Source organism: Chiloscyllium punctatum, chromosome 1, assembly GCF_047496795.1.
Source record: "Chiloscyllium punctatum isolate Juve2018m chromosome 1, sChiPun1.3, whole genome shotgun sequence".
Classification (NCBI taxonomy): domain Eukaryota; kingdom Metazoa; phylum Chordata; class Chondrichthyes; order Orectolobiformes; family Hemiscylliidae; genus Chiloscyllium; species Chiloscyllium punctatum.
Genome location: NC_092739.1, coordinates 125,111,044 through 125,131,457, shown reverse-complemented (window position 1 = coordinate 125,131,457; position 20,414 = coordinate 125,111,044). Strand labels below are relative to the sequence as shown.

At 40.9% G+C, this 20,414-nt stretch overlaps 1 protein-coding gene across 1 annotated transcript; it reads right to left on the bottom strand.

Annotated features, from left to right (window-relative positions):
• Positions 1 to 6,448: 6,448 nt before the first annotated feature.
• Positions 6,449 to 20,180, bottom strand: rx3 (retinal homeobox gene 3). Its single transcript, XM_072573504.1, has 3 exons — positions 19,425 to 20,180; positions 18,731 to 18,975; positions 6,449 to 8,661 (listed from the first exon to the last, which is right to left on the bottom strand). Exons 1-3 carry the CDS (start codon positions 19,693 to 19,695, stop codon positions 8,215 to 8,217), a joined length of 963 nt encoding a protein of 320 aa, XP_072429605.1. The 5' UTR covers positions 19,696 to 20,180; the 3' UTR covers positions 6,449 to 8,214.
• Between the last annotated feature and the right edge of the window lie 234 nt (positions 20,181 to 20,414).

The window sequence follows — 20,414 nt, the reverse complement described above, 5'->3', positions numbered from 1 at the left end:
GAGGGGAGTGTAGGTTAAGTTATTTTATTTTACATTAGGACTAATTCTCGGCACAACATCATGGGCCAAAGGGCCTGTTCTGTGCTTTACCATTCTATGTTATATGTTCTAAAGTGATACCCTCAGGAGGGCTCAGCAGAGTGATAACCACTTGGCTGGTTCCTTGGCTGGTGGCTACATCCTTGGTTGTGGCAACAAAGCAGAAACATCCAGCCTGTGTATCTGTATCACTTTCTCTCTTCCTTCTAGCTGGTGAAGTAGAACAAAATCCTCATCATAACTGCAAATTAGTGCAAATGCTGGAATGCGTACTGAAAAGAACAAATACTGGAGATCACAGTGGGTCAGACAGCACACATGGAGAGCAAGCAAGCCAACATGTTGAGTCAGATGACTTGATGAGCTCATCCATTTTGTCCATTGCCTTTTGTTTCATCTGCCTTTTTTCTTCCCTTTTGTGTTTTGCTTTCATGTTTCTCTCTTCCTTCATCTCTGGGTCATGGCATACCAGCCTCAGACTCAACACAGGTGTGGCAGCCTCTCAGCCTGGCACGATGGACTTCCTGAAGAATGATTATACCCGAAACATTGACTTCTTCACCTCCTGATGCTGCATAGCTTGCTGTGCTCTTCCAGCCTCCAGCTTGTCTACCCCAGTCTGGTGTGGCAGTGTCTCAGCCCTGTATGGCGGTTTTGCGGCTTGGTGTGGTAGTCTCTCATCCTGGCATGGCGATCTCCCGCCCTGGCATGATGGTCTCTTGGCCCAACAGGGTAGTCTCTCGGCCTGTCTTAGCCTGGCATGGCAGTCTCTCAGCCTGCTATGGCAGTCTCTCAGCCTGGTGTGGTGGTCTCTCGGCCTGGTGTGGTGGTCTCTCGGCCTGGTGTGGCAGTCTCTCGGCCTGGTGTGGTGGTCTCTCAGCCTGGTGTGGTGGTCTCTCGGCCTGGTGTGGTGGTCTCTCGGCCTGGTGTGACAGTCTCTTGGCCCGTTGTGGCCTCAGTGTGGACTTCTGGTCACAAGGTGATTTCTTGAAGTGTGGTCCTACTGTGGTTAGACACTTTAAAAAGACTGTAATGTTTGAACTTCCAGTGTTATTTCTTTATTTTCTACTTAAAACGAACAAGGTCTGCAATGTGTAAATTTTAACCTTATTTTGTATGTTTTATGCTACACTATGATTTCTGCAATGTTTATCTTTTAACTTTGTTCCTACTTTCTACCATGTTCTTAAGGTTCTGTACCTAGGTACTTGTACCTAAGATGGCACCTTGTGTGGTGACATTATATACTTTTCTCTGTACTTCTGTACTTTTGTACTTGAGTACAAATCAATCAAAAATCAGAACATGTCATTCCAGATCCACAAAAATGCAGCAGATTCTTAAATGTTGTCTGAAATGGCTGAGTAAATCACTTATTTATATCAAAGTACTAAAGAGAAGTCAAAAAAGGATTAAAAGCAGATGGATGATCCAACGTTGGCCTAGGCACCAGAAATGAGAACAGCAAATAACCCAATTGATGCTGGAAAATCTTCCTTACAAGCATCTGGGGGCTTGTATCAAAATGAGAAGAGCTGCCCCACAGATTAGACCAGCAAAAACCTGACAGCCATACTCTCTGAATCATACCACCCTCACTGAGTCTGTCCCATCCCTCATGCAAGGCAGACCTATCAGAGGTGATGGCAGTGGCTTACAGTTAGGACAGAGTTGTCCAGGAGTCCTCGACATCGACTCTGGACTCCATGCTGTCTTATTGCATCAGACAGATAAACAAGGAATAAATATGCTGATGACCACCTATGATCCCCCTGTTACCTATGAGTCATTACACCTCCATATTGTAGAACAATACAGCGCAGAACAGAACCTTCGGCCCTCGATGGCCCTCATTACATATAGAACTGACAGAGGGTAGCAAAGCCACTGAATGTAATGCTGATGGAGTCTTCAAAGTCCATCTCAAAGTGTAGTTCAGCAATACCATTACTGACCAAACTGACCAAAGTCTTGAGCGGTTAATCTAGGTCTACTGAAAGTGGTGAGGACATGAATAAGAGGAAACAACCTACTTAATCTTATCCAAACCAAGCAACATGTCACTGATGCAAATGCCCATGACACAGTTAGTTCAAGTGACCAAAACAGTCATTGTTGAGATGAAGTCCTGTCAAGGATTCCCTCCACCATGTCAAGCTACACTAGTACTGTACTAAAATAGGATAGGTTTCAACCAGATATGAAGGTGCCAGTGTTGGACTGGGTGCCAAATGCACCAACTGAAGAAACAGGCATCCATGAGACACTGTAGTTTGTCATCAGCATTCAAACACCATCTGTCATCTCATGGCCTAACATATCCCTAGATTACCAATGCCATAAAGCCAGGGGATCAACTCTGGTTCAATGAAATGTGTAGGACGGCATGTGGAACCAGCACCAGGTTTACCTCACAATGATTTGTGAAAGTGGTGAAACAATAACAAAGGACTACATGCATACCAAACAGCAGAAACAACATTCAAAAGACAGGGCTAAGATTCCATAACCAATAGATGAGATCTAAACTTTGCAGTCCAGCCATAGCCTGCCACGAATGGTGGTGGACAATTAAATAACAAACACGGAGAGGAGCTTCCCCATTTTCAATGATAGGGGAGCACAGCACATTAATACAAAAGACAAAGCTGAAGCATTCACAACAATCTTCAGGCAGAAGTGCTGAATGGATGATCCATTTAATTTCTTCCTGAGACCCCCAAAATCTCAGATGCCAATGTTCAACTAGTTTGATTCATTCAATGTGATATCAAGAAATACTGAAATCATTGGATGCTGCATGATAAGTTTTCAACAACAGTACTGATGGCTTGCACTCCAGAACTAGCTGCACCCCTCACCAAGCAGTTCCTGTGCAGATACAACACTGAAATCTACTTGGCTATGCGGTCAATTCTTGGTATAGCATATGTACAAAAATAAGGAAAAATCAAGGTGAATTACTATCCCAGCATACTCTCAAACATAAGCAAAATGATGGAAGGTATTGTCAACAGTGCTATGATTTGTTGTTTACTCAATAACCTACTCACACATGCTCAGTTATAGTTCGATGAGGGCCACTAGCTCCTGATCTTATTACTACTCTGGTTCAAGCATGGACAAAGGAGCTGAATTCAAGAAGAATTTTATGAGAAAGATTGCCCTTGACATCAAGGCAGCATTTAACTATGTATAGAATCATGGTTCTCTCAGAAAACTGCTGTTAGTTGGGAAACCATGGGATTTCCATCATATGATGCTACTGCTTCGAAATATATCAGGCAACAAGGAAGATTGTCATGATTGTCATGTCATCATATTCTATTGCTCAATAAGGTTCTCAGGAAAGTGTCCAACCATCATCAGCAATTTCATCAAAACTTCCATCAATGATCATAAGGCCAGATGTAAGGCATCATATGATTGAACAATGTTTCACACCATCTGTACTGCCTCAGATACTGAAGCAGTAAATGATCATTAAAATATTCAAAAGGAAAAAGACCTTTTACAGCAAGACCCAGACAACACTGGGACATGGACTGATAAGTTTTAGGGTGTAGGTTTGCTCACTGAGCTGTAGGTTTGATATCCAGACATTTCGTTACCTGGCTAGATAACATCATCAGTGGTGACCTCCAAGTGAAGCAAAGCTATTGTCTCCTGCTTTCTACTTATATCTTTCTCCTGGATGGGGTTCCTGGGTTTGTGGTGATGTCATTTCCTGTTTGTTTTCTGAGGGGTTGATAGATGACATCTAGATCTATGTGTTTGTTTATGGCGTTGTGGTTGGAGTACCAGGCCTCTAGGAATTCTCTGGCATGTCTTTGCTTAGCCTGTCCCAGGATTGATGTGCTGTCCCAGTCGAAATAGTGGCTTTTTTCATCTGTGTGTAGGGCTACGAGGGAGAGAGGGTCGTGTCTTTTTGTGGCTAGCTGGTGTTCATGTATCCTGGTGGCTAACTTTCTGCCTGTTTGTCCTATGTAGTGTTTGTGACAGTCCTTGCATGGAATTTTGTAGATGACGTTGGTTTTGTCCATGGGATGTACTGGGTCTTTTAAGTTTGTTAGTTTTTGTTTGAGAGTGTTGGTGGGTTTGTGTGGTACTAGGATTCCGAGGGGTCTTAGTAGCCTGGCTGTCATTTCTTAAACTTCTTTGATGTATGATAAAGTGGTTAGGGTTTCTGGCTGTGTTTGGTCTGCTTGTCGTGGTTTGTTCTTGAGGAATCTGCACACAGTATTTTTTGAGTATCCATTCTTCCCTGTATAGGTTGTATAGGTGGTTCTCCTCTGTTTTGCATAGTTCGTCTGTGCTGCAGTGTGTGGTGGCTCATTGGAATTGTGTTCTGATATAGCTTCCTTTTGTGTGTGTTGGGATGGTTGCTGGTGTAGTTGGTCAGTGTTTGTCGGTTTTCTGTAGACGCAGGTTTGTAGTTCTCCGTTGTCCTTTCTTTCGACTGTGACGTCCAGGAATGCGAGTTTGTTGTTGGTTTCTTCCTCCTCGGTGAACTTTATGCCTGTGAGGGTGTTGTTGATGATGTTAAATGTCTCTTCTATCTTGTTTCGTTTTGTGATGACAAATGTGTCATCTCTGTAGCAGACCCAGATTTTTGGTTTGATGGTTTGTAGGGCTGTTTGTTCTAGTCTTTGCATTACCACTTCTGCTATAAATCCTGATAGTGGAGATCCCATCGGTGTGCTGTTGGTTTGTTTGTAGACAATGTTGTTGAAAGTGAAGTGGACTGATAAGTGGCAAGTAGCATTGGTGCTATGCAAGTGTTAAGCAATTACCATCTCCCTATGACATTCAATTATATGACCATTGCTTCAGCATCCTGGAGATTATCATTGAACAGAAACTGAACTAAACCAGCTGAATAAATACTATGGATACAAAACAAGTCAGAAACTGGGATCTCTGCAGTGAGCAATTCACCTCCTGATTGCTCATAGTCTGTCCACTGCCAACAAGGCAGGAGTCAGGGTGTGATTCTCTTCTTGCTTGGACACGGAAAAACTCAATACCATCCATTACAAGAAACTCACTTGATTGGCTCTCCATTCATTTCCTCCACCACAGTGAATACCATCTCCAAGATGCATTGCAGCAATTCACAAAATCTCCTTTGACAGCATCTTTCACATCTGTAACTTGTATTACCTAGTAGAACAAAGACAATAGATGTATGGGAACACCACTGCCTTCAGATGACTCCTGAAGCCACACACTATTCTGACTTGGACATATATCTATGGTTGAGTGGTGTTATTATTAGACTATTAATCTAGTGATCCAGACAATTCTTTGGGAAGCTGAATCAAATCTCATTATGGCAGATGGTAGAATTTGAATTCAATAAAAATTTGGAATTAAGAGACTAATGATTGTTGATTGTTATTAAAAAAAAAGCTCATTTGGTTCACGAATGTTCCTTGAGGAAGGAAACAGCTATCCTTACCTGGTCTGGTCTCTATGTGACTCCAGACCTACAATCATGTGGTTGACTCTTAACTGCCCTCTGGCAAATTAAGGATTAGTAATAAATGCTGGCCTGGCCACTAACACTGATATCCTGTAAATGAATAAATGAAAAACATCTGTCCCTTCACTGTAGCTAGATCAAAATCCTGAAAATTCCCTTCATAGTAGCCCCTGTGGGTGTGCCTTTTCAACAATTTGTTTATGGCACATGGTCACCAGTGGTGAGGCTAGCATTTATTGTCCACTCCTCATGGTGTTACCTGAGTGTCTTGCTAGTTCATTTCAGAGGCAGTTAAGAGTCAACCACATAGCTGTGCACCTGGAGTGACAAGTAGGAGAACAGATTTCCATGAGAACATTAGCAAAGTGAGTGAGTTCTTTTTTACAACAGCCAACAATGTTTACAAGATTGTCATTAAGCTGTTTTTTTATTCCAAATTTTATTGAATTCAAATTTCACCATCCGCTATGATGAGATTGGAATCCATGTCCCAGAACATTAGCCTGGAATTCTAGGTGACAAGTCTTGTGACATTACCACTACATTATTGCCGTTCCAATCCCCATGCACAACATGAACAATAGAAGTTCAAAAAGGTAGCTCATCCACCTTTCCTTAGGACAATGAGGGATGAATAATAAAAACTGATCTAACCAGTTACACCCAAATCCTGTAAATAAACAAATGAGATTTTAAGCTCAGGTACAGTGCTGTTGAAGTGATAGCAGTAGAATCCATACTCTGCTTTGCCAAGATTTATCTCAAAACTTACCTAAAATGAGATGCTGTGGTTATTTATTCTATTACAGTTTTGGGACTGCCTGCTATTCTGCGTTTCAGCAGCGACTACACTTATAAAGTACTTCGGGGCATCCTGAGACCATAAAAGGTGCTATATAACTGCAAGTTCTCTCTTTTGTTCTTTTTAATAGACCACACATAACATATTAGTGAACACACAAGTGAAAGTAGCTAGCTATAAACAATGTACACATGTTCACAATTGTCTGACGAATTTAGATGTGCCATTGGACAATGGACATTTCCAAACGTAAAAAATAAATATTTAATAGCAATTGAATCTGGGTTGCAAGATGTAATCAAATTTAAAGCAGGACAACAATTTTAGATTTTCTACAGTATTAAGAAATTACCACCATTAAGAATGCAAACATTTGCATTTGACTTACATGTAACTAACTAAAACTTACGTATAACAGATATTACCAACAACGGACATAGAATCACATTTAGTGGCATGTAATTCAAATGTAGCAGTGGACAAAAATGGCCAGTAGTGGATTTTGTAGTCATGTCCCTTCATTCATATGATAGTTGGCCAATTTTCTACTGGCCATTTCGGATCTCCATGTCAATATTGAATTTTGTTCCCCATGATTTCTGAATCTCTAGCTCATTAGAGTGGCCTGATAACTAGAACTGTAAACACGATTAATATAAATTTAATCTTAAATTATGCAAGATTGTTTTTAATAATATTCTCTCTGCTTTCGTCTCCTTTCCACATTTTGAAGTGAAAAAATGATCTGATCACAAAAGCATTTGATACTAAACCACAAATTCCTGTAAAGTTCACTGCATTTTGTGGCCTGAAAGTAAACCACTGCATAACATTCTGCTCTAACTGCTAATAGGTACCTATTATTCTTCCCTTAGAGATAAATGCACTACCATGAATATTACTGAGCCATATGGACTCATAATGTTCCATGTTTGCTCCAATTTGGTTGCATTACTTAATGTAATTAATTAACAGCTATATCATTGGACATAGCACTCCTGGCAGAAAGAGTTGAAAAAAAAATAGACAAGGTTCTTAATCTGATTGCAATTCAATGACCCTTACTCAAAAGTGTATGTCACAAAAGGCTAAGATGAAGCTTCTTTGTGATGTTGTTGTCACATACTGTCTGGATTTATACACAAAGATTGACCAAATGGTCAGGTATTTGAAGGCTTCTACATCTCCGTATCTAAAACCAACCATAAATTGAGCAAGGGGAAAGGCTGAAGAAACAAATGTATACATTAAGAAATAAAAAGCCTTAATGTCAAAAATGTAATTATATAAATTCTATTATGAAAATCCTCCTTTCTTTATTATCTATTCCACTGAATGATTTTATGATTTGGACCAGTCACTGCAAGTGCACGGCTAGCCTTTATTTCGTTGTATCAGGAATGAAGAAATTCTAGATTGAAATAATATAGATGCATTATTTTCTTAGATGTAAAAATGCTTATATTCTATTATTAATAAAGAATTCATTTATTGCCATAGTTATGAAAACAGTTGTGTTATCTTGGTCAGATGTGAATCATCTCAATGGTCAAATGCAATATTTTCTACAAACAGATTATTTTTGTAAAGCCTTGCAAATATTAAAATGGTTTAAAGTACTAAATTATGGCTCATTTAGTATTAATTTAAGAAACTACATGCCCTACACAGCAAATTTTTTGCAGCTACAATGAATACACTGTCAACAAATGTACAAAAATAAAAAAGACGACATGTTTAAAGATAAGTTCTTCAAAATTTCTGAATTTTCTGATGCTCTGACATTTAATGTAACCCTTCTACATCCCAATTTAAAACTTGTGATCAGCATTTTAAACAATTAAGGATTGTTAATAGAATTCTCATTTTATAATCTCCACCACCTCTCTCAGATTGTCTGCCAACTTTTCCCAATGAATTGGATGTGTTCTTTGGCTTTCATCCTTAGGGAAGCTATACTGGAGTTTCTTTGCTCTGCATTTTCCAAAGGAAACTTGTCCACATAAGGTGTCCCACACGGGAAGGTTGAGGGAGTTGCACCCATACTTTGCAGGTTGTGGCTCATGGCTGAGGAATTCAAGAAAGGTGGAGGGGTATAACTGCTCTGTAGGCCTTGTGTTGTGGTCATGAAACCTGGAAGGCTTTGTAATGTGGATGAACTGGATATTGGTGAAGTGAGCCAAGGGTCCAGTGCCAAGTTATTGTTCAGAGTGCTCATGGTAGAAGTCTGTGACGATCTGTTGAAGGAAAGCATGGGTGAATCTTGACGTTTCATTACACTGGCTTCCAGTTTCTCTTGCCTCCTCCACTTGGCTCTTCTGTTCTGAAACCATACCTGAAACGAAACAAAATTTGCAATACAATGAATTCAACTTATTATTCATCCCCCCTTCAAAGGTTGACTGTTAGGAATATGTTTCATATGTTTCCTGGGGCTGATATTTTACCCTTTTTTTTTCCTGGCTGAGATCAGCTAATTCAGCATAGAAAATTAAAAACATATTTTTTAATGAAAATAGTTCCTATGGCTTCCAGTAGAGAAAGATACAAAGCCAAAGATGTTCTCAGCATTTGATGCAGAACTTAAAATGGAAATCAGATGGGAACTGTCTATAACAAAAACTATAAGTTAATTGTCTAATAGGAGGGTATTGGGCCTTCGTGGGGACTCAACATTGCAGCTGTCCTGGAGACATGCTTCTGCTTGGTTTCAACTGTGTGTTTTCTCTTACATCTTAAGCAGAATTGCACTTCATTTGTATTCATACTCGAGATTATATATGTTACTACTTGTAAAGAGATTTTTTTAAATATAGTTGATAAGATTCCAATCTTTCCTCATACTGTTTGGTCCTGATTAAAATTCTCATAACCAGAAGACAGCTATGTTCAGGCACACCAAAATACCTACAGAAAATATTCAAAGACTAAAGTTTGGATTGTTGGCAATCCTGGTGGATTTAAGTAAACACTGTGTAAATGTAGGATTGTCCTGGATTCCAAGGGATCACCTGAAATCCTTTGCAACTTCATGTTGCAATGTACTAAAGTTACGCTGTTGATCATAAGCAGCTGGATTAGTGTGTGATTGCTTTCTTTCGGTTAGCTCATACTGTTTCAGACCTTGGTCAGATCAGGAAATGACCTTCAGTTCATATGGTCAATTGTGAATTGTTGTTAGTGATACAAACAAAATATAGAATTTAAACATAAACTTACTGCTACATTATATGGCGTCTGTGAAATTTGTATAATTGAACAAATGTGATCTAGAAAATATACAAACTGTATCTAATATCAATATTTGATCAAATAATGCAACCAAGTATCAGGAACTCATTCTCTCATATATTGTAGCTATTGGGGGCAAAATCTCCAGTTAATTCCTAATTGCATTTCAGACAGTGTGGTGAGCCTTGGCAAACTCACTGCAGTATGTGTGGTGCAGGTAGGAGTTGTGAGAATAATGCTGGGATTATTGCAAGTCCAAATCAGGACAACTGGAGGCCATAGTCTGTGAATTAGTGCTGACTCTTCAGGAGAGATGTTCAGAAGCACTTCAACATTCAAAGGGGTGGCACAGTAGTGCAGTGGTTAGCACTGCTGCCTTTCAGTCATTAGCACTGCTGCCTTGCATTGCCAGGGACCTGGGTTTGATTCCAACCTTGGGCAACTGGCTGTGTGGGTTTCCTTCACGTGCTCCAGTTTCTTCCCACAGTCCAAAGGTCATGCTAAATTGTCCCTAGTGCCCAGGGATGTACAGGCCAGATGGATTAGCCATGGGAGATGCAGGGTTATAGGTTTGGTGGGGGGAGGGGTTTGTGTGGGATGCTCTTTGGAGGGTCGATGTCAACTTGATGGGCTGAATGCCCCTCCTTCCATGCTGTAGGGACTTCCATGAAAGTGTGTCGATGTTTGGAACTCTCTTCCACAAACAGCAGTGGATGCTATATGAGTTGACAATTTTAAAACTAAGATAGATAATTTTTCTTGTTAAGCAAACATATTAAGGAATGTAGGCCATAGGCAGGTTTATAGAGTTAGGCCACAGATCTCATAAAATGGTGGAACAGGGATGTAAAATAAAAGCTATGGCATGGTAGCAAAGTCATAAGTGAGAAACCTAACACATTTCAGGTATAGAAAGAAGAGTCATTGGGTTTATAAGGAATTGGGCTTTAGTCATCAAAAGAAAATAGAAGGAAATTACAATCATCGAGTCATACAGCACAGAAACAGATCCATTGTTCCAAGGGATGAATGACCTCCTCCCATTCCTGTGAGTGTGCATTACTTGTGAATGGTGGTGCTTCCATTCATCTGCTGCCCTTGTTCCAAAATAAAATGAACATGATTTTGGAAAAGAGAAAAGCTTGCTAACTGATTTCCTAAAACTGATGGAAAGGAAAACAATGGGAGCACACAAATTGAGCCAAGAGGCCAAATCAAGAGAAGTTAGATAAAATCTGTAAATTGACAAATCAATGGAAGAAGATAAAATTCGGTCCAGACCATTATTAGATTCTGCATATTGGAAGAGGAAAAATGTTATTGTGAGTTTAATGTTGGGAAAATATCTAACGGTGAAGCAGAGCAAACTCAGGCAATAGTGACCTAGGCATTTAAAACAAAATGGCTCACCACCATAATTACAAGGGCCATGAGGAATGGGCAATAAATGTTGGCTAGCCAGTAATGCCCACATTCTACAAGTGAATAAAACAAAATCAAATCTTTGGAGTAGCAGTAAACATACAGAAAACCTCAACATGTAAAATGTAAAATAAAAGCTATGGCATGGTAGCAAAGTCATAAGTGAGAAACCTAACACATTTCAGGTATAGAAAGAAGAGTCATTGGGTTTATAAGGAATTGGGCTTTAGTCATCAAAAGAAAATAGAAGGAAATTACAATCATCGAGTCATACAGCACAGAAACAGATCCATTGTTTCAACTTGTCCACGCTGACCAGGTTTCCCAAACTAAAGTGGCCCCATTTTCCTGCATTTGGGCCATATTCCTCTAAATCTTTCCTATTCATATACCTGTCCACTGTCTTTTAAAATGTTGTAACTATACTTGCATCTTCCACTTCCTCTGGCAGTTCATTCCATATAAGAGCTACCCTCTGTGTGAAACATTGCTCCTCATGACCTTTTTAAATCCTCCCCCTCTCAAATTAAAATTATGTCCTTCAGTTTTGAACTTCCCTACCCCGGGGAAAGATGTCTGTGATTTACCTTAGCTATACCCCTCATGAGTTTATAAGCTTCTATAAGGTCACTTCTCAATCCCTTATACTCAAACCCGTCAACTAAGAGAAAGTGAGGACTGCAGATGCTGGAGATCAGAGCTGTAAAATGTGTTGCTGGAAAAGCACAGCAGGTCAGGCAGCATCCAAGGAGCAGGAGAATCGACGTAGACTGCTGAAGAAGGGCTTATGCCCGAAACGTCGATTCTCCTGCTCCTTGGATGCTGCCTGTCCTGCTGCGCTTTTCAACACATTTTTCAACTCAAACCCTTCAATCCCGGTATCATTCTTCTAAATTTTTTCTGCATCTTTGCCAATTTGATGATATTCTTCTTATAGCAGGGTGACCCAAATTTTACACAATACTCCAAAGGTGGCCTCACCAACCTCCTATACAGTTGCAATATGATGCCCCAGCTCCTATACTCAATGCTCTGACCAATGAATGCAGGCATGTAAATGCCTTCTTCACACTCTCTGCCTACGATTTATTATCCTGGGACATTAATTCAAGGTTTTCCAGAATGCTCATAATTGGGACATAGGTAAAATTGGTGAAAGGAAGGTTAATGACAAAGGGCAAGGAAAACAGTTTCAAGAATAAGCACATGGAAAGGTCTTCTGGATAGATTAGTATGAGTCAAGACCTTAGAGCCATTCAAACATTAATTCCATGATTATAACAAAATGAGTTCAATTTTTTCATTGCAGATGGTTGAGCTAAGATAGAGTCATAGAGATGTACAGCATGGAAACAGATCCTTCGGTCCAACACGTCCATGCCGACCAGATATCCCAACCCAATCTAGTCCCACCTGCCAGCACCCGGCCCATATCCCTCCAAACCCTTTCTATTCATAAACCCATCCAAATGCCTTTTAAATGTTGCAATTTTACTAGCCTCCACCACTTCCTCTGGCAACTCATTCCAGACACGTACCACCCTCTGCATAACAAAACTGCCCCTTAGGTCTCTTTTATATCTTTCCTCTCTCACCCTAAACCTATGCCCTTTAGTTCTGGATTCTCCACGCCAGGGAAAAGACTTTGTCTATTTATCCTATCAATACCCCTCATGATTTTATAAACCTCTATAAGGTCACCCCCTCAGCCTTTGACAGCCCAGGGCAAATAGCCTCAGCCTGTTCAGCCTCTCCCTATAGCTCAAATCCTCCAACCCTGGCAACATCTTTCCAAATCTTTTCTTAACCCTTTCAAGTTTTACAACATCTTTCTGATAGGAAGGAGACCAGAATTGCACGCAATATTCCAACAGTGGCCTAACCAATCTCCTGTACAGCCACAACAAGACCTCCCAACTCCTGTACTCAACACTCTGACCAATAAAGGAAAGTATACCAAATGCGATCATCGTCATCCTATCTACCTGCAACTCCACTTTCAAGGAGCTATGAACCTGTACTCCAAGGTCTCTTTGTTCAGCAACACTCCCAAGGACCTTACCATTAAGTGTATAAGGCCTGCTAAGATTTGCTTTCCCAAAATGCAGCACCTCGCATTTATCCATCTGACACTTCTCAGTCCATTGGCCCATCTGATCAAGCTCTCAATGTAATCTGAGGTAACCCTCTTTGCTGTTCACTACATCTCCAATTTTGGTGTCATCTGTAAGCTTACTAACTATATCTCTTATGCTCACATCCAAGTCATTTATATATTTATATAAATGACGAAAAGCACCCAGATGATCAAACAATGTCCTCTATGTGCATTTTCAGTCTGATCTTGGGAAAATATTGCACAATTATATATGAAACTATATCAGAACCCACAGGAAATAAGATCAGTATTGATATGGATCTTCAAACCTGCACCATTATGTAATACAATCCTGGGTGATCTTGCATTCAATGTCAATTTACTCCAAACTCCCTACATCCCTGAGACATCAAAATTCTCTCTCATTCTTGAAAGTGGTGAGCGCTGGAACATCTAGAACTTTCTGAGATAGAGAATTTCAAAGATTTGCAACATTTTGAATGAAACTGTTCATGCTCATCTCAGTCTGAAACCTACAACATATTTATAATTCTTTCAACTTGTCAGTATATCTGGCTGAATGTGCAGATAATCACTTAAAGGTCTGATACAAAAGTGTGTACATAATCAAATCAGACACTTCATCAGGTTTAGCAAACGGGCTTTAATCTTCTTAAAGTGGCATTAGTTGATGGGTAACTTGCAGAGTGTGAAACTTAGAGAATTTGTTAGGGATAAACATTTTTTATTCATGGGAGTTGAGCATCACTGGCAATTGCCCAAATCAAATTGGCAGTTAAGAATCAACCACATTACTGTGTGTCACATGTAGATCAAATCAAGTCACCTAAAAGATATTAGTGAACCAATTATTTTTACAACAATGTTGGTCACCATGTGGTAATGGTGCCATAGTGCGATAGATACATAGAAAATAGAAACAGGGAGATGCCATTTGGCTCTTTCAGTCTGCTCCACTATAATATGATCATGGCTGATGATCCAAGTCAGTACCCTGTTTCCATCTTTGCTCCATGTCCGTTCACCCCTTTAGCTCTAGGATCTATATCTCTGCCTTGAAAACTTTTAATGTTTTAGCCTGAACAGCTTTTGTGGTGGAGAATTCCACTGGCTCACCATTCTCTGGGTGAGAAAATTTCTCCTCCTCTTTGCCTAAATAGCCTAACATGCATCCTGAGATTGGGATGCCTGGTTTTGGACTCCTGGTTTCATTGGAAACATCCTTCCTGCATTAATCTGTCTTGTCCTGTTAGAATGTTATAGATTTCTATGAGGTCCACTCTCATTCTTCACAATTCTAGTGAATATAGCCTAAACCGATCCAGTATCTCTTCATGTTTAATCCTGTCACTTCAGGAATCAACTGCTATTGGAACTTATGGCTCCTAAATATTGACCCAGCATTTGGATCACTAATCAAGTGACATGAGGGGTGGCGAGTCTGGATGGGATGCTCCTCACAGAGTCAGTGTTGACCTGTTAGGCCTAATGGTCTGTTTCCACACTGTCAAGTCAATCCAAAGTGCAAAAATGGAAGAGAGGGCTAGAAAGATTGGATTAACAGAGATATAAGATGCAGATTGTTTAAAAAAGAAAGACAAGCACTCGGTTTTCTGCTGTGAATTTAATTCGTTTTCAAAATGAACGCAGCAATGTCTTGGAACTCATAGAGAAGTTGACAGCTAACTATAGTTCAAGAGGCTAAACGGAAAAGCAATTAATTCACAATTTATGGGACCTGTATTAAAAACTGAAACACAAACAGAAATTGGAGGAGAAACTCAGCAGATCTGACAGCATCTGTGGACAGAAAACAAAGATAATGTTTCGAGTCAGTGACCCTATTGTCAACCCTCTGAGTTTCTCCAACAATTTCTGCTCTTGTTTCACAGGATCTTTTGCTGGTCCCGAATTTGCTGCATGATTTACGCAGCAATAATGGCATGTGCGTGTATTGGGCAGACTCTTTAGGGTCTGTCTTGTTTGCACATACCTTCCATGTTCCAATGAAAAATGCTGCCAAAGAGTCACTTCCAATGAACAATATCCCAGCTACCTGCACATAAACAATTGCTGGTTTTCAATCGGTCGAATACCCACGACACTGCACGGAATTCAGGAATCTGACCTGAATCTAACCAGATCACTGGCGAAGGCCTAATGTTGCGTCGAGCGCACTTTTCCTTTGACAAAAAAAATCGAATTACAACTACTGCAGCCGTCTTCGTTACTTTTACAACTTTTAATGTGACTGAAATGTTTAGTAAGTTTCTCAACCAGCTTACATAGCTCCATAGCTTACTTTTCTCCCCACAAAAATCCATTTCTTAAAAATGTTTTGATTATATTTAGGGACCGGGTATCAGCAAAGACAAACTACCTTCGCTGCATAGATGCCTCATTTAGTGCCTGCAAGCAAAGTTGCCGGGAAATATTTGCTTTGAATTTCAAATTTTTTTTGGTTAGATCCAAATGCCAGAACTTAGACTGAGTAAAGCGAGATATATTTAGTGTAAGAGATGGATTTTAACAATTGGATTCCTGTTTCTTCGCTATTTTTATGGGTGAGATTGATTTGAATCTATTCCAGTTTACCTGATCAACATTTACTTTGCAGTCGAATCTGGAAGGATCTTGCATGGTCAGAACTGCCAAGCAATACAATAATGATAGTTTGGTTTTAATCATCCAGCCCGCTTGTCCCGAGCAAGTTGCTTACGCCTTTGCATCCAACGGAAAGGGCAGGTTAAAATTGCGTGTGATTTGGGTGGAAAAGTTCGTGTGACCAACTGTTTCAAAGAAAACAGGAAGAAAAGCAAGACTCCGATATTGTTCATGATCGCTTTGTAGCTCAAGAGTTCGCAATTGGGAAGAGAGGAACAAACTGCACTCAAACTCCACTGATTTTTTTAAAAGCACTATCAGCTCTACACGATTACTGTTATCCCGCTATAGAAAAGAAGTTCTAATCGCACTTTGAACAAAAACTCCAATTTGAACAAAACCAATTGCGGCAATACCAATGTATTGTAGAAGGGAAAGATTTAAAAGGGACTTGAGAGGCAACTTTTTTCATGCAGAGGGTGGTGCGTGTATGGAACAGTTGCCAGAGGAAGTGGTGGAGGCTAGTCCAGTTACAACATTTAAAAGGCATCTAGATTGGTACATGAATAGTAAGGGTTCAAAGGGATATAGGTCAAATGCTGGCACATAGGACTAGATCAATTTAGCATATCTGGTCGACATGGTCAAATTGGACCGAAGGGTCTGTTTCCATGCTGTAAAATTCTATGACTCTATGACTAATGAATTTTATGTGACACTTCTATCACATCACATCATTTGTATTTTGCGGAGCAGATTTGACCCATTACTTCTGTTAATGTCGCGTCCTTTTGTGTGTTAATCAATGAATTGGATTGCATCATTTACCGCCCTTAAATTGTCGGCTGCATCAAATTTAAAGGCAAAATATATGATATTATGAAAGATGCATGGGTCTTATATTTTTTGCCCAGGATGATGAGCTTTCAATAAACCCTATACAAGGTGCGTTCATGATCTTTCTGAAGTATTGGTCTGAAAAGTAGCAGGATCTTCAATAAATAGGAAATAAATTTCAGAGTTTCTCCTTGCCGCTTAAAACCTGTCAAATTCGACGCATGTTTTTATTGCCGAGCCAAGCAGGAGAAAAGGAGTCGTTAAGGCGGCAAGCCGAATGAGTCCGGGCTGAACAGAAACCGTGCGTATTCGGCACTCTCTTCGGTGAGAGAACTTTAGATGGCAGTTCCTGCAAATCTGAAGCAATAACCTAAACTGGACACAGGCCAATTGGCATTTCGCTTCCACCCACAGACACTGACTAATTGGCCATGCATGCCCAGAGTCTTCTCGTCACGGTGCTGATCTGTTTAATGTATAACATTATCAGACATCACCCCTAAATCGTATCGTAAAAATTACATTGGGCACACTCCAATAAGAAGCACATGCAACATTTCTTCCAGCGTATTTTTTTTCCCCCGGAAACAAAAAACACCCTCTGCGTAAAACATTGCGTTTGAGGGAGGGTCACTGGACCCGAAACGTTAACTCTGATTTCTCTCCACAGATACTGCCAGACCTGCTGAGCTTTTCCAGCAATTTCTATCTTTGTTTCGGATTTAAAGCATCCGCACTTCTTTCCGTTTTTATTTCTTTCCCAGCATCGATAAAATTGTTTCAAAGAAGCTGCCATTCCAACTGGGCTTTCTACGCTTAAAGTTGTGCATAGAATCTAACAGATCATAGATCATAGGCCAATACAGTGCAGAACAGGCCCTTCGGCCCTCAGTTTTGCGCCGACCTGTGAACATTTCTCAGCTCATCCCCCTACACTATCCCATTATCATCCATGTGCTTATCCATGGATTTTTTTAAATCACCCTAATCTGGCTGAGTTACATGCACATCGAGAACCAGTTTTTTTTTGCCTAAAATCCAGGAATATCCAGAGTCAACAAATGGGATACTTCCTGATGCAATACTCAGGCTATAATCAAATATAATCTATGTTCAGGTATGGAACAAGGGCGCATTGTGTGAATAATAAACGTGAGGATTGATTTAGAAGTAACAAGCAAACTGATAAAGTAAATTAATGCAGGCTGACACAAACAGTATGTCACAAAAATAAAATGAGATCAGGTGAAACCAAAAATCAGAATGCATCCTGATGGTTTTGACTTTTGGTCTCGGAACTAGATACAAATGCATTCTTCATGTATTGAAGGCCGGTGTTAAAATCGGGAATAATTTACCATTTTGGGGTCGTTAAGACGAATGACGATATTTGAAGTTATAACATTAAATAACAAGACATGATTTGATGGGAAGTGTATGTATACTTTAAAGTTCATCTTGAACATATAGATCACAATAGGAGCGGAAGGCGACCATTCGGCCCCTCTACCCTGGCAGATCATTGCTTCAACTTTTGTAACTGTTTGCCATATCCCTCTGTCCGGAGAGAACTCTGTCTATTCCAGCTAGGAATGTATTCCGTGACAGCGCTGACAATTCCAACCATTCAGAATCCTTGCAGCGAAGAGATTTCTCCTAAACAGTTCGATTCCTGGGCTTGAGACTGTGGAGCCCAGCCTCCCCCTCACATACACACCTTCTAGATCCCGTAGGTCAATGGGAACAACCTCTCAGTGTCCAGCTGGTCACAGTCTTTCACAGTTATGCGTTCTTCAAGGAATTCACCCCTGACTCTTCAAAGAATTTACTTAATCTCTTATCCTGAAACAGCCCCCTCATCCCAGGCCCCAAATGAAGAGATACTAACTTTACGCAGTGACTTGTTGGCAATTAAAGACAATGCTGAAGAACTGAGCGGCTGCTCAGGTATTAACTTCCGGAACCCAGCTCAGAAATTACCCGAGAGGCAGTAACTGTCAGGCAGGCCAAGTCAATGGGAGGTAAATCACCGTGTCCCGCTCCCAGCTCGTGTTTTCATCGAATGGTTTATTTTCAAATCGAAAAACTTAGGTGGTGAGGGAAGGGTAGGGAGCAAGATCCGAGGGTGCGGCTGGTAGGAGAGAGAGCACGGACACACACACACACACATGAGAAAACACTGATAACTCACCTGCACCCGAACCTCAGGAAGGTCAACTTTCATGGCCAGCTCCTCTCTGCTGTAGACATCTGGGTAATGGGATTTCTCAAAGGCCCTCTCAAGCTCATGAAGCTGGTATGTGGTGAATGTTGTTCGGTTCCTCCTGTGTTTCTTCTTGGCTTGGTCCGCGTTTATCACATTATTCTCCTGTTGCTTGCTGTTCACAATATCCGGAGGCCGGAGAGCTTCGCTAGTGCTGTTTGTACAGAAATGATCTGTCCCGAACAGAAGAGTATGACATCTTTACTTCATCTGTTTTTGTTAACCTACTTCTAATTTACAACATTGAGATATTTTCTAACCCAGGGATGTTTAGGGATGCTTTTACACACCTCTGGAGAAGGGACGACTGGAAGCCGGGCCTCCTGGGCTCAGAGGTTGGGGCACTACCACTGCACCACAAGAACCTCAAGTTGCAGCATTTATCATAACTCTTTAGATGATAATAGAGACTGGCAATGAGGGGATTAAAGTTTCAATGCTTGCAATTACAGCCATTGTTGTTAAATGGACAGTCCACTCCAGAACAGAATAAAACTGCGATCATTGACACCTAGGTGTACAAGTGGACAGTTGTATTCGGGGCAGACTTCACCCCCCGTTACCCTTGCATTTACATTAACTTGCAGCACAGCATGCTTTTAACAAGAGAACACGCTCTTACCACCCAAAGTCTCCGAGTTCTCCTGGTCATGCTTCAAGTTTGACATTCGGTTGAAACAATCCCGGGCATTGCTTTTCCCCGCTTGCTCCACATTCCTGGAGTTTCTGTGGGGAGTGAAGGGCGAATGGAGAACGGAATCTTCTTTGGTAAATCCTAAGATTGCGTCTATGCTGTGGAGCCTGCAAGAGGCGCTCCCCGAACTCCTGGCCAGGCTCCCAAACGGAGACAAACTTTCATCCATCGCGCTGCTGGCCGAGCTGTGCAACCTCATGAATGATCACCGACTAAATAATGACCACAAACCTCAGGGACACCGGCACCAAAAACAAGAATTCGGTTTCTACACGCTTCACTTTTTCTTACTTAATGAGCTTTCAGCTTCCGGGGTTTGCTTCCAGGAACGATGCTCCAATGGATTTCTTTTGTTTTGGAGAAAGTTCCTTGTTCTGCCAATGGTGACAGAGAGGTCTCTCTCAGTCCACCAGAAGGGGAACAACTCGGCTGCTGCAGGTAAGGCGTTGTCTGAAGGTTGAATCTTCAGCTGCTGAAGTAGACCTCCCCCAGCGCTGGCGATCACAGCCGTTGAGTTGAGCTTCATGCATTAGCTCACATCCACTCACAGGCACCTCCTTAAACACTCCGGGAGCCTCCCACTGGACTGGCTCTCCCCAGATTTCCGCTAAACTGAGGTGCTGTTCCCAGTGACTTGGAGCACCTAAGTGAATTGCAGCTCCAAACCGCTTCCCGGCACCTCTTGTGGCGCCTCTGGGCAAAGTGGTCCTTATAAATCTTGGACCAATCTTTGTCTCTCCCAGCTGTCTGATTGATTAAAAATAAATGTCTGGGGGTGGGGGGGGAGGGACGGATACGGATTAGAGTGGAGTTTGTTCAGACAGAACACGATCGGACAATTGAACATCCTCCATAAATACAGATTACTAATGTGCGATTTATTTGCCACATAAATTATAACTCAATCCTCTTGTATAC